Below are 14,630 nucleotides of genomic sequence, written 5' to 3'. Positions count from 1 at the left end.
AATTAATATTTAATTTATATAAATAATTATATTTTTTAAAAATAAAAATGTTCAACAGATCGATTCACTATTAGCTTACTTTAGCATACTAAAATATAATAGGCAAGGCAAATCGACAATTATAAAATATTCAACCTAATCTGTTATTTTTAGCGAGCATCAAATCCAGCCCAATTTGACATACCACGCAAAGCGTAATTTACCCCTAAACTTTCAACAATACTCAGAACCACATGGTCTTTTATTTTTTAGCACAATAAACCTTGGCCCAACATACACAGAAAAACCAAATGTAGGCCTAAAGCTCAAAGGACCAACTTGGCCCATCGATTACGAAGAGGAACCTGTCTCCTTCTAAACTCGCACCTGTAAAAAATACTCATGACAGATAATGATATCAACCCAGCTAAGCTATTACATCAATTAACTTCACAAACACTCAGATCCGTTTTTCTGATCTCACATTACCGCACAGAGAGTTTTTCGTTTGTTGAATATAGATAGAGAGAAGAGAAATTCCAATTCTGAAAATGGAGGCTCCGGCAAGTGGATCCGGATCCGGACCCGACAGGGACAAATCAAACTCTTCCTCCTCTTCTCCGATCTCCGTCGTCTCTGCCATCTGGAAAGGTATTTCGCTAAATCTTCGTTCATTACACCGAAAACTTCACTTACACTCTTTCTAATTTTCTATCAATTTTCGTGGCTTTCATCTTAGTTTGTGCGCGCGCTGTGAATTGACTTGGGGATCTTTAATCTGTGATGTGTTGGCACATTGTTTGAATTGCTTGATGATTATTATTGGTGCAACTGCGATGATTTTGTGACTTTGTTTTTTACTCTTCAGATTTTGAGTTGGAGAGGGAGAAATCTATACTGGATGAACAAGGGCTTCGTATTGCAGAGAATCAGGAAAACAGTCAGAAAAATAGGCGCAAGCTTGCAGAGAACACTAGAGGTGTGCATGCTTGGTGCTTTCACTGCTGTTTTCAAATTATGCTAGAAAGTGGAAAACATATGCATAATGTTTTAGCGTTGTGCCAATTAAGCATTTGACTGGGTGCTGGACATAGTTAATAGAATTCTAAGCTTTTATTATGAAATCAGCATTCAGTAAATGCTTGACAACTCACCTTGGATCCCATACTCATCAAGTTACCATAGTGACTTCCACAAAGGTTATTGTTCAGATATCTCACATTGGCCAGGAATATGGCCCAAGTACTCTTTATAAGGCTTGAGTAATCCCTCTCCTACAAGCTAGCTTTTGGGAATGAGTTAAGCCTAGTTTTCTGATAGTTATGTTGTCATTAAATTGGAACTAAGGGAGGAGCATTGCTTTGTTCTTTTTACGTGCTCCCAGTGATTTTTGTTTTTTTCCCCTCCTTATTGGTGTTGATTGTTTGAGGTTCTGAATGAATGTGTCTGAGAAATTACAAATTATGCTGCTTACAGACTTCAAAAAAGCTTCGCCAGAGGAGAAGTTAAGTTTGTTCAATACCTTGCTTAAGGGTTATCAGGAAGAGGTTGATAATCTAACTAAGAGAGCAAAATTTGGAGAAAATGCTTTTCTCAACATCTATCAAAAGCTCTATGAAGCTCCAGATCCTTATCCAGCTCTTGCATCAATTGCTGTGAGTTCTAGCATTTCACTTAGGTGCCCAATGCTTTTTGTTCTCTAGATTTTGTGTGTATGTGATAGAATTTTTGTAATATTATAGGATGTATTTTATACACATGCGTGGGCTAGTTATGAATGCAGGTCTAAATCTATTGATGTATTAATGCTGATTTTAGCGATGGGCACTCGGCATGTCTTCCACCATGGAATGCTTGCATATTGTAGGGTGTTTCCTTGCATCAAATCTATGTTGGGACAAGATTGTGTTTCTAGTGTCTTGTGTGTTCTGTCCACTAATGAATTTAAGGAAGTTTGACATCCTTCTGCTTTATATATATCAACTAAGACCTTCATCATTATTTTATTATGCTTCTAAGAATTTCCGTTCTCCTTGCTTGCTAAATTGTATGTATGATACCTGTGTGCATTGACACTTGTTTATGTATTGACAGAAAGCTATGTGCATATCTGCTTATGCTTGTTGAAGTTCTGACATGTTTTTGTTGTACAGGAGCAAGATCTCAAGTTATCTGAGCTTGAATCTGAAAACCGTAAAATGAAAGTTGAGCTTGAGGAGTTCAGGACAGAGGCAACTCACTTGAAGAATCAGCAGGCTACAATACGAAGACTTGAAGAGAGAAATAGACAATTAGAGCAGCAGGTTATCGTTGCTTCTTATATTGTGTATACGATTACATAATGTCATTGTGTCTTTCATTTGGAGTAAAGTACCTGTTGATAACTTTACATGTTGCTTCCCATTTTTGGTCATTTATGCACTAATGTATTAGTGTGTTCTCAGGATCCTATTTTGCAACCTGTTTTATTTTTGTTATGAACCAACTCTCCCAAAAGTTTAAGCTTTTAGATGAAAGCAAGTGATTGGCTTCTAACATATTGCATCTCTAACATTAGTATCCTTTATCACTGTTTTCTATCCAATTAAATTTTGTAATAACTTAAGGATGAAAAAAATTAGGTGTAATTACAAGTGTAGTGTTAACTAAAGGTTGCTTTACATATGTGCTTCATCTAATACTGTATCCTGTAACCACCCTTAAATCTACTTTTGACATTACATAACTCGTTGCATAAAACAAGCATGAAACATGCTACTAACTCAACCTCAAAAGAAGATAGCTCAAGGTAGAAGTATCGTTCAAGTCTTATAAGGTATTCTCATAATGTTCCTAATATTTGTGAGATATCTTAACACGCATCCCCATACACTCGTACCAATGCATAATTTTTCCATTTGTGATGAAGAATTCTGTTAATTCTGATGACTGCCCCCCTAATGTTTACCAATAAATTTTGGCAGAAAGGTTTTTACTATTTATATTTATAACATGCAACAAATTGATTTTAACTTAACTCTCAACTATCTGTCCAATTGATAGAAATCCTTTCAAACTGTGTATTGATATTTTGTTATGTTGATACATTTGCAATGTGTCTAGAATTCTCGAGATCCCCTACATCTTTAAAATTCAATTAGAAATTAGACCTAGCTGTTTTTTATGATTTTTAATTTGTTATTTGAATTCATGTGAATCAGATGGAAGAGAAAGTGAAAGAATTTGTGGAGATTAAGCAACGCAGTCTGGCAGAAGAGAACCAGAAAACGATGGAAGTTTTGAAAGAAAGGTGCAATCCTGTCTGGTTTTTCAAATTGTTTGTTTATTCAGTTTATTTCATCAAATGTTCTGCATTTTGGTATACTTTGTTAGCATTCCAATTATTGCCAAGGTGGACTGTAGAAAGAATGGAGGAGAAGCATGGGATGAACACCCTGTGTGAGCCAAATAAACTATGTGGCTCAAAGCACTACCTGCACACATGGTAGGGTGGTGAAAGCAAGGATAGGAACAAAATCAATTAAGTGCATGAAGTATAGAAGGCAAGGTAGGGAGAGGGAGAGGGAGAGGGAGGGGGAGAGCAAGGACTGAGTGTAGGATCGAAAGGGACATTGCATCATTTGCATGTCTTGAATGACATTTTTCTTTTATTCTTTGTTGTTTGTAAGTGTTTCCATTAACTTTATGTATGTTGCAAGTGAGGGAGAGTCTATGCTTGTGAATTTGTTTTTGTAAATATCAATAACAACTAAGTTTCATTCCATTAGGTATGTCAATTAGATAGATAATATAATGTCATTGAACTTGATTAAAAATCAAATTATTTGATATTATTTATTATTAGATCTCTTTTAATAATTTCTTTTAATGTTCTTTTGTGTTTTTTTTATATCCTTTTTTAATGGACTAAAAATCATGTTATTAACTCTCCTTATTAGTATCTCTAGTAACCTTCTTTGCACGTGTCTAAACCACCTTAATTAATTCTTTTGTCATGGGTGATACAATATTCTCTCATATATAATTATTTTTATCCTGTCATTTTTCACTTAATTATTCATCCATTTTAGTGTTTTTATTTCTGCAACTCTCATCTTTTTCTTATATTATTCTTTTAAAGTCCAACATTTACTACTATACAGAATAACTGATCGTAGTGTTATTCTGTATAATAGTACAAAAAAAATTTCTTTTTAGTTTGATAAACACTTCATAATTATAAATAACTCTTAAAGTTTTTTTTTTTTTTTTTTTAATTTAGCTACCCAGTTTGTATTTTATAATTAACATTTTCATTAATTTTTTATATCATTCTGAAGAATCAATTTCAAGTACCTAAACTTGGAGATTTATGGTATTATGTTATCTCTAATTTTAACTTCATAATTCTCATCTTGTTTTTATGTTAAATATACAATGCATATATTTTGTTTTAGTCAAACGAAAACTCAAATTTCATAGTATGCTATAGCTCAAATTTTGAGTTAACTTTTTTTATTCCTCAACTAAGACTGATATTTGCAAAGAGCTTATACTTAAGAATAATTTTTTTGCATGTCACTCAAATACATCTAAGACTAAGTTAAATAAGTAAGAACTCAAAGCATAGTCTTGTTGTAAACCTATCCCTAACAGTTCTTAGATATACCTTTGGAAGTTCTCACTTGTAATTATTATTTCATATATGCCTTATATAGCTTGATTATATTCTACACGAACCTTTTTTTTTTTTTATAACTTTTCATAATACTTCTCTTGACACACAATTATATGTTTTTTTCAAGTCAATAAAAATCATACATAAATCTTTTAGTTCATTTGCTTGAATTTCTAATTCTATATTTCTATTTGCCGAATGTTAAAAAACTTATAAAAATAGTTTTTTCATTTGTTTTTGATGTCTTGATTCGCAAATAAGTTTTTTTCTTCATTAATGATATATCTAATTTGGTCTAAATTTATGGATTTTATTCCCCCACTTTTGACAAGTTATATATCTTTTACTATTCTTTATTTTAAGATATTGATAGAATTTCTCAAAAGATCGTGTTTCACTTACCGTTATTCTTGTTTAATTTCTTGCATTTCAATACCTTGTCCAATTTTTAGCATTATTACATACATATGGTCATCGTCCCATAATGACTTTGGTTGCGATAGATGACCCATAAAAAGTTTTAAAATATGTCTTTTTATCTCCAACCTTCTTGTGCACACTTTTGTTTTACGACTAAGATTTCTTATCTTTTGGTCCGAAGCCTTTAAATTCACTTAAAGGCATTTTAGTAACTCTCTTGACCTTCTTAAACATTTCATCCCAAATGAGGTTTGCATTAGCTTGTGCTTTCCAATTACCTTATTTTGTTAATTGCTTCTTAAAGTTCAACTGTTTATCATCTTTAAGTAGCCCCTATTTGATTCTTGGTTGTATAACTTGTTGAGTTTTCTATTTACCAATCTTAAAACACACATCAAGAACCAAGAGTCCAAGACCCTATGTTGCATAGTAAGACTTTCTCCTAGAATCACTTTGCAATTACAAATTCTTTTTTCTACACTATCAAAAAGGATTTGTTTTATGACATTGAGTACCTACTCTTATAAGTAATAAGACACTACTCATACTTAAAACAAGCGTTCATAATACTAAAATCGTATATCATTAAGAATAAATTATCCTTTTTCATTTAATTCTTTAAAATAAAAACTACCATGATCCCTTGAAAATTGTTTTGCCTCACCACCAACATTCACAATTAAGTCTCTACCTATAAAAATTCTTTCAGCTTGTGAAATGCCTTGAATCAAACATTCTGAATCTTTCCAAAACTTTTCTTTTGAAAGAGCTTCTAAGCCTTGTAGAACATAACACTAATGATATTAATAGTGTCTGGTGCGATTAATAACATCAAAGATATGATCTCATCTCCAATTCTTTTAATCTTTAATACATTCTTTTCTAGGTGTTATTCACAATGATGCATACTCAATTCTTTACCTTGGCTTTCCCTTTATACCAAAGTTTAAAATATGTAATATAAAGCTTCTTAGCCTTTTTCCTAATCCATTTTGTTACATGATATTAATTTTTCTATGAATCATGGTGTCCATTACTTCCAAAAATTTTCTATCAAAGTATCATTTCCCAAACTAAACCTAATCAAACATTCCTAGACTATGTTCTTTACACACATTTGTTTAGCCAAATGTGAGGTTCTTTGTTCATTAAACACTACATTTGAGCACCAATACAGCGGCACTAACTCATTTGACATTGTATTTGAGCCATAAAACATGTTACTTTTAGGTATTGATCTAGCCCTAGCGTGTTGTTGTGGGTGATTCTACACAATTCTTTTTCTTTGCCTAGGCTTGGGACTAGTTATGGGACCATAGGCAGAGTTTGTCAATTTGTTATTGTAATTAGGAATTATTCCCACTTTTTCTATAATCAAATTCCTAGGTTCACATCAGTTTGTCCCTCTTCCTCTGTACACAGACTAACTACTATGTCTACTATACTCTATTGGAACTGTCCTCTGCTATGTCATTGCTACCTGGTCTGAAGATCTCATTATTCCGTGCAGGGAACAAGCACTTCAAGACCAGTTGCAGCATGCCAAAGAAAGTGTTTCCAATATGCAGAAATTGCATGAACTCGCACAAAACCAGTTATTTGAACTTCGTGCCCAATCTGGTAATCATAATTTTCATTTGAATTTTAATCATTAGCTCCACTTGAATCTGTAACATCGATTATTACATTACTGTATAATCTCATATTGTCACTATGCCTTTCTTTCAACTTCTTAAAATCATGATTCTCCCAATATTATTCAATACTGAAGAAAATGATATATTTTCTTGAAATTTTCAGATGAAGAGAGGGCAGCTAAGCAATCAGAGGTCAATCTTCTGATGGATGAAGTGGAGCGAGCACAATCAATGCTTCTTAGTTTGGAAAGAGAGAAGGTGCAATTTACAAATTTGTATTTGATTTTGAAGTGCGTAGGGTCAATTTCTTGGGTTTTTACGCTGTTAGGATACGGATGCAGTTTATGCATCTATTCCACAATCAACTCTTAAAATAACTAAGGCTTTGTTTGATATGCAAATTATGGGTGGGGTTGGAAGAAGGAAAACGAAACGATGGGTCCCTTGTTTGGTATCAATTCATAGGTATAGGAAGAGAATTTGATGAAGGAATTTCCATGTGCCCTGCATAGCTTCTGTAACAATAAGTGGAATGAGTCTTGTCTCAAGCTGCTGAATATTGATGCTTTTTGTATTTAGTCAGACTGTTTGTTCTAGTGATACTTCTGTGTTTGTGCAGGGGGTTCTTCGATCTCAGTTACAAACAGCAAATGAAGAGACTGAAATTAAGAAAAGGTATGATGGTGGTCCTCGTTATTTAAAAAATAAGAATATTCTGTGTTACCCACATCTATAAAGCTATAATAGTTGTACAAGTCTACACATATTTGCCTTTCTAAAGTCAACGTTATCTATGTTTTAACTTCCAAATCCTACATAGAGAAATATTATTTTTTTGGGAGTTAAATTAAAGCTATTTATTATAACTATACTATCCAGTTTTAGCATCCCTTTTAATTTGAATAACATTTCTGTTCTGCATTTCCTTTAAAGATCCTTTGGTCTTTGTTCTTCCAAACATGTTATTTAAAAGCATCCCTGTTCGATTTGTTAGATATTTGCTGACTCAAATATTTTCCTTTTTCATCAAGCAAACCTGTTTTATTTTTTATCATCATTTTACTGTTCTCTTGGAACCAAATGAGAGTTACAAATACTTATTCCAAAATATTTGAGTAGAGATGCATATTGAACAGATTATCACATTTCTCTGTATATGCTAAGAAACACACCAGAAGTTGTTGGATATATGTGGATGTTTCTTTGTCTCATTTATTTAATTCTGTATCTTTAGCTTTATCTGTTATTATTTAAATTATTTTGCTCTCCTGTAAAATGGCTTGTAAAACAAACTCATACTCAATACAATTCAGAGTATGGTATTTGAAACGAACTCCATTCTTCACCTTTTTCTGTTATTAGAAGTGATTCTTAGGGAACCTCTACCTATTAATCTTTCCTTGGAGAAATTATTGCCAGCTAACCAATGGATAAGTATAGTCTCCAAAAGAAACAAGACCATGTTTTTGTGTGAATTCATCATATAGAATGTTATTCAGGGTTATGAGCTACTTGCCTTAGTTGCATTTTCTGTCTATCGGCCCCTCTATCTATATATGCATACGCACTCTTCAATACTGCTCAAATTCTTGTAATTTCTTACAATTTCTTTTACAATGAACCACAATGTTCAGATTACTGTTGGTTTTTATTTTGCAGTGATAATTTTGACTCAAACAGTGCACTTGAAAATTCTTTAAATGCCAAAGAAAAGCTAATCTCCGAGTTGAACATGGAACTGCACAATGTTGAAACAGCCTTATCAAATGAAAGAGAGGAACACGTGAATGAAGTCAAGAAACTTACTGCAATGCTCAATGAAAAGGTGTTATTTCAGTTGGCTACAGTCTTTTGATTACTTCCTTAATGTGATATTCCAATTCATTATAAGTGATTATGAATACCCGCAGATGATCCTATATATTTTGGTTTCAAGTTGGCCAACTCCCACGAGTTTTGTTCAAGTTGATACATTAGCAATTACAATCCATTTACATGGCACATAATTTTATTCTTCCATGGTCATAAAATTTTGAAACTATTTCTTTTACTGTTCCTGTAATAATATTCTCATTTCGTATTGTGGTTTGGTATGGGGGATCTTGTGAACTTTTGCTTTAGGATGATGGGAACTTCTTTTCCATTGCTTGGTATAGAAGTACAACATGAAAGTGTTCTTCGTTTGTGGACTTTTGTGTATGATATTAGACGTATTTGTTCTGCCTATCGAAGCAATTATTTCATATTATGAACAGTTACAATACATGTCTGCCAATAACTTTGAGAGTACATAATTTCTTTAACTTTTCTATTGATTACCCTTTTCTTAATGTAGGAGGCTTCTCTTGACGAGATGAAGAAAGAACTTCAAGCGAGGCCAACAGAAAAAATGGTTGATGATCTGCGCAAGAAAGTTAAAATTTTGCAGGTGATTTTATTGTTCCCTATATTCTCCATTTACCATTTGGTGACCTCTCTTGTTGTGCATCACCATTTATATAACTATTTGTGAGCTACGTGTGCAGGCAGTGGGTTATAACTCAATTGAGGCTGAAGACTGGGAAGTTGCTACGAGTGGGGAAGAGATGAGCAAGATGGAGTCTCTTCTTCTTGATAAGAACCGAAAAATGGAACACGAACTAACGCAGTTGAAGGTGTGAATGTGGTTTTCTTAGCAATAGGACATGTCCTGCCCCTGAAAACAAAAAAGATTTTGAAATAATAATGAAAGAAATAGTCAACCCACATAACACCGGTCATCTATATAGGGTAGCTTTTGAAGCAAGAGCAGTTAGGAAAGGGTCCCATGTACTTCCTGCATTTAAATATTGTTCACATTGTAGAATTAATAACAATTTCATGTATAAGGCTGTTATTTAAGATGATATTCAGATGTTATTGCTTTGCATTTTGAAATATCTCTGTTATTCAGACATAGTGCTTCCATTTTCAGGTCACGCTTTCTGAGAAGACATCCTTACTGCAAACAGCAGAACAGAAGATAGCAGAACTTACGATGAAGGTTAATGAACAACAAAAATTGATACAGAAGTTGGAAGATGATATATTGAAGGTCTGGAACAAATACCACTAACACCTCTGTTGCATATCAACCACTTTAAATAGAATATGAGCAGTTCTTGTCTGCTAATTTCTGTTTATGCTTTTATATGATTTACAATGAAATCTTATGATTTTATTTATTTAATGCACTTAAAAACCCCTTTTTGTACAGGGATATAGTTCCAATTCAAAAGACCGTAAAGGGAACTTCCTTGATGACTGGGATCTTTCAGAAGCTGGTGGAGGTGAGACTTCTGAGGTAAGTTCATCTTTTGTGCTGCTATTCTTTCTGCATTTACTTTCTGAAGAATAATCTTCAATAAAAACAAAGTATCATGCATGCAACAGTTAAAAAGATATGCTGTCTCAACCACTGTTCATTACTGCTGTTTTCTTTTAGGAAAACAGAAAATCTTAGTACTCATCAATGATTTGTTGTGCAGAGTTGAATTGGTACTCAAAGGAGAAATACAATTTCATTTTAAGACACACTTTATAAGAGAGATGAAAACCATCTTAGGCCTTGTCTTAACATCTTATACTTTTGGGATAACGTTTAGCATGGCATGAAAGTCTCTTTGACCAAGAAAATAGATTAATCCTTATCATTGGCAATCTCTCATTCAAATTTAACTGAACTTTATTCATGCTTCAAGTCAACTGGCTTTGTGTAAAGGGATGTGCATCATTTTTCATCTATTTCTTAACTGCTTAAGTTTTTGAGGCACATGGTTTAATGACTCAATATATATACTTTCATATTTTAATGATGCTTTTGGGTACAAATATTGATTTTCTTAATAATTGATCCATGCAATTGGAAGATTAAGAGCTTCTTTGTTTTCTGTTTTTAAGAAAAAAAATTTATTTTTAAATAAAATCTGTTAGCATAAATTTTATTTTCATTTTCTTCTTAAAAACAGTTTTTTAAAATTGTTTTAAAATATAATTTTTAAAAATTAAAAACCGATACAGAAACAAACAAGCTCTATGATTTTGGGAAACATTGAAAAAAATTATTTTTCTGGATAATTAATTTTGTAGTGAATAATCAATCATTCCCAAATATTCTGTTATTTTGCATTTCTGTATATTTGGATTTAAAGAAGTCTTAAATTGGCTCTTTTGCATCAGAATACAGCAGAGCAAAGGCAAGTATCCTTAGACCAAGATCAGAGTTCAATGCTTAAAGTGATCTGTAATCAGAGAGATCGATTTAGGACACGCTTGCGAGAGACAGAAGAGGTATGTTTATATCAATATTTACTCATTTATTTCTATTTGTTTCTATCTGACATTATTTCAATCAAATCTTAGATTGTGGATACGGCAGTGTTGATTTGGGTGAATTCTTCACTTTTAATAGGAAATAAGGCAGTTGAAGGAGAAGATTGGGGCATTAACAGTGGAACTGGAAAATACCAAAGCTGATAACGTCAAACTATATGGGAAGATTCGTTATGTACAAGATTACAATCTTGAGAAAGTGGTTTCTAGGGGTTCTAAAAAGGTTTTTGAATTGTGCTTTGTTGTAAATCATTCCTGTCTTTCTTCAAGATAATCTTTTTTTCCCTTTTACGCTGAACTTCAGATCTGTTTGTGATTTTTTGCTCAGTATGCAGAAGATCTTGAAAGTGGTTTCACGTCGGATGTTGAATCTAAATACAAGAAGATATACGAGGATGATATAAATCCTTTTGCTGCATTCTCGAAAAAGGTGACTCATCTTGACTTCTTTAATGAATTACAGCATTAGAGAAATAATTGGCTCACACGTTTTAGGTGTTTTAGGTGGCACAGCTTCACTACTCTAATGACAGTCTAAAACTGCTCAAAAATATCTTTGAAGGAAATTTCTATCTATTCTAAGGTCGATGCTGTCAAACAAAACCTCACAACTGTTTGTGTTAGTGAAATAACTTGAGTTTTCAGGTGTATTATTACTGACATTAAAAAATGGTGTGTCTATTCATCAGCTACAGAGAAGAATGCCTGTTATTATGTCCTTGATTGAAAGTCTAAACTTGTATTGGTTAAACATAAATTTAAATAGTTGTTCCCTGTTGAAGCTATTGAACACTGGACTCTCATGTATATATCATCCTCTCTCATCTTGCTCTTTACCTAGAAAAGGGTGGGTGGATTGGGATTGGAGGAAAAATAAGGAAGTGATTAATTAGAAACATTAAAAAGTTATCTGTCACTGTGTTCTCTAATCAGTATTATCTATTTCTGATTATGAACTGGTCCATCTGTTTTACATATAATTAGGAAAGGGATCAAAGATACAAGGAGTTGGGATTCAGGGACAGAATTACACTCAGCAGTGGACGTTTTCTCCTTGGTAACAAGTATGCTTCTGCCTAATTTCAGACATTCTTCTATGTTCCTGTTTTCTTCTGCACAAATAATTTGTTAATCTGTTTGATATCGTAATTAATGGAGGAAAAATAACTTTCTCGATTCTTCTAATACATTGACTTGCGAGCTCATAACTCATCATTAATTGTTTCGTTAACTGATAAAGAATCCTCTTTCAGGTATGCCCGGACTTTTGCATTCTTTTATACCATTGGATTGCATATCTTGGTCTTCACTTGTCTCTACCGAATGTCTGCTCTCAGTTATCTTAGGTAAAATATCTTATGTCTAATTTCATTGTTATTATAACTACTATAGATGATGAATTTCAGTGACCCTTACCCTTCTCTTTTCCTGCAGTAATGGGCCAGAGGAATCCCTGATTGGAGAGAGAAATATTGATCTTCCACGAGCACCGTAATACAAATCAATTTTCAGAGGTCGTTTTCTCTAACTGAACGGTGTACGTGGTGTGTTTGCAACCTCTTTTCAGTGGTCATTTTTCACAAACAGAACGAAAACATATTGTCAATATTCAAATATCAAATATATTGTACATATCACTGTTGTTTTATATTCTATACACGGTTGCGATGAAATAGAGGCATTTTTTTTTAATCTCGAGAATGGCAAAACACTATAAAATTGATGTAAAGAAGTATGGACTGAAAATCAATAAACTTCAACGTCGTAATTATATTAATTGGTAAATTATGACTTTTTGCTATATGATTGACGTTAGATGGTAATTTTAGTAACAATTATACTTTTAATAATTTTTTACAATTTTTTCATTTAATCAAACGGTTAAATTTTTTTTTTTCATACAGATAAAATTTGTTTACAAATATCTAAAATTTAATACACAATTATTCAAACAATATTATATGATTCAATAATTAAATTAATAAATTTATATTTTATAGTGTTAATGTGCTGGTGTCAATTAATTTATCTAATTATTTTTTAAAAAAATAAGAAAAAGGGGACCAGGATCCCACCCACTAATAAAATGAAGACAAACCTTTTTATCGTATACCTGTTCTTTTCTATTCTCTTTAAGGCGTCTCAGTTTTGTTAGAGTGATCACATCTTGGCAATAGTACTCTCATTGATCGTGGATTTTGCAAAAGTTTGAAATGACAATAGGGTCCTAGGCACATGGATTTTGGTTCTAAATAATTTTCTTTTCACTTGAATTTTGCATTTCAATAAATATTGGAAGCAGTACGAATTATTTTGCTACAGGGATTTGATAAAGATGCAAGGTATTGTCAAGAGTGCTTAAAAAGTACAGCATATAGTAGTTGTTGACTTTGAAATAAACAGGGTCGTCTTGTAAAGTGATTAACAAGGACTAAATTCCATTTTCAACAGTGAAAATTGTGCCCCCAGTGGCAATGGCCAGGAAACAATTGATAGCTAAGTTAATTCAATGTTTATTACATGGCCTTAATAGTTTCACATTACTTGAGGGCACTAACAATATTTAAATTATCATAACTCCTTGAGTTGACTAGCTATACACTGTCTAACGTTACTGAACATCCATTCTTCTTTGGTTGTTTGCTGTGGAAGCTACACTTTAAGGAAAGTTGGTTGTGTTATTTGGCGAAAAAAGTTTGTTACGTGGTAACTTTTCTAGTGATTTTATGGATGGCTCTACTCTTCAATTGGTTAAATGATTCCACTTTTGACCATACCAGAAAAAAGGGTAAAGAAAGAAAAATATCATCAAGCTTTGATGTCATGTTCATCATGATTCCTTATCTTCAACTGTGATGTGCACTCCTTCATAGTTCATACGTACCCTAACTTGCGTTTGAAAAAGGGTTTTGTCAACCTCTTTCAAAAACGGTTTATATGTTGGGTAAATTTTTCTTTTCTAAAATTGCCAAATGTTTTCATAGACTTGTTGAAGTTTAAAGAAGGCTCACAATAATCTTTTTCAAGAATTGGATGTATGAAGGGAGCTGTTGCCACTACGTCAAGCAATCTTCACCTATTTTCGGGAATAGAACCTATCTTTAGAGAAAATAAAAATACTATTGAACAATAGTCTGATAGCTGGAATGTAATTCAGTTATTTAAAAAAAAAAATATTTAACTTTTCTTCTATACGATGATTTTCTTGTAAGAGTTAATCTTTCTCAAATCAGGTAAAATTATTATAAATAGAAAAAATATCTTCCTAATATTAATATAGCTATAAACCCCTTTTCCAAAAAATATAGCTATACCCCAAGACTCAAAATTATTTTTCAATTAACTACATTTTTAACACTGACTTACCGTCATCTTTTATAATCTTGATTACATACCTCTTTGAATTATCCCAACGTGTAATAATTGGTTGGCAAAAGTTTTTCATGCCTTATAGATTTATATCTTTTTTTAATGCAGTCCAACGACACAGCAAATTTTCAGCATAAGAATTACCACAAACTCACAATGTGAACACATCTTCCTTAATGCTTTTCTCATAAATTCATTATAAAACAGTAGGAAGTGAT

The 14,630-nt window shown here is 32.5% G+C and overlaps 1 protein-coding gene across 3 annotated transcripts; it reads left to right on the top strand.

Annotated features, from left to right (window-relative positions):
• The first annotated feature begins 381 nt into the window (after nucleotides 1-381).
• Nucleotides 382-12,732, top strand: LOC113867040 (protein CASP). 3 transcript variants are annotated; one of them, XM_027501970.1, is made up of 19 exons: nucleotides 382-630; nucleotides 848-958; nucleotides 1,456-1,634; nucleotides 2,133-2,282; nucleotides 3,180-3,268; nucleotides 6,567-6,676; nucleotides 6,857-6,951; nucleotides 7,313-7,368; nucleotides 8,353-8,518; nucleotides 9,029-9,121; nucleotides 9,219-9,347; nucleotides 9,647-9,766; nucleotides 9,929-10,015; nucleotides 10,891-11,001; nucleotides 11,123-11,266; nucleotides 11,372-11,473; nucleotides 12,028-12,107; nucleotides 12,297-12,389; nucleotides 12,478-12,732. In XM_027501970.1, the coding sequence occupies exons 1-19, from the start codon at nucleotides 531-533 to the stop codon at nucleotides 12,536-12,538; spliced, it is 2,076 nt and encodes a 691-aa protein (XP_027357771.1). In that variant the 5' UTR covers nucleotides 382-530; the 3' UTR covers nucleotides 12,539-12,732. The 3 variants fall into 3 exon arrangements, 2 of the variants coding, with proteins under 2 accessions (XP_027357771.1, XP_027357772.1); XR_003505124.1 differs by having other exon boundaries at nucleotides 387-630; nucleotides 11,074-11,266; nucleotides 12,478-12,683; XM_027501971.1 differs by having other exon boundaries at nucleotides 400-630; nucleotides 9,929-10,019; nucleotides 10,898-11,001; nucleotides 12,478-12,662.
• Nucleotides 12,733-14,630: the final 1,898 nt, after the last annotated feature.

Source organism: Abrus precatorius, unplaced genomic scaffold (genome assembly GCF_003935025.1).
Source record: "Abrus precatorius isolate BTA unplaced genomic scaffold, Abrus_2018 Scaffold5, whole genome shotgun sequence".
NCBI lineage: Eukaryota > Viridiplantae > Streptophyta > Magnoliopsida > Fabales > Fabaceae > Abrus > Abrus precatorius.
This window is presented reverse-complemented; position numbering and strand designations above follow the sequence as displayed.

Coding starts and splice junctions, on each gene's coding strand:
- LOC113867040 (XM_027501970.1), top strand. CDS start 531: ATGGAGGCTCCGGCAAGTGGATCCGGATCCGGACCCGACAGGGACAAA. Junction 6,952..7,312: donor TTAGTTTGGAAAGAGAGAAG/GTGCAATTTACA, acceptor GTGTTTGTGCAG/GGGGTTCTTCGATCTCAGTT. Junction 7,369..8,352: donor GAGACTGAAATTAAGAAAAG/GTATGATGGTGG, acceptor TTTATTTTGCAG/TGATAATTTTGACTCAAACA.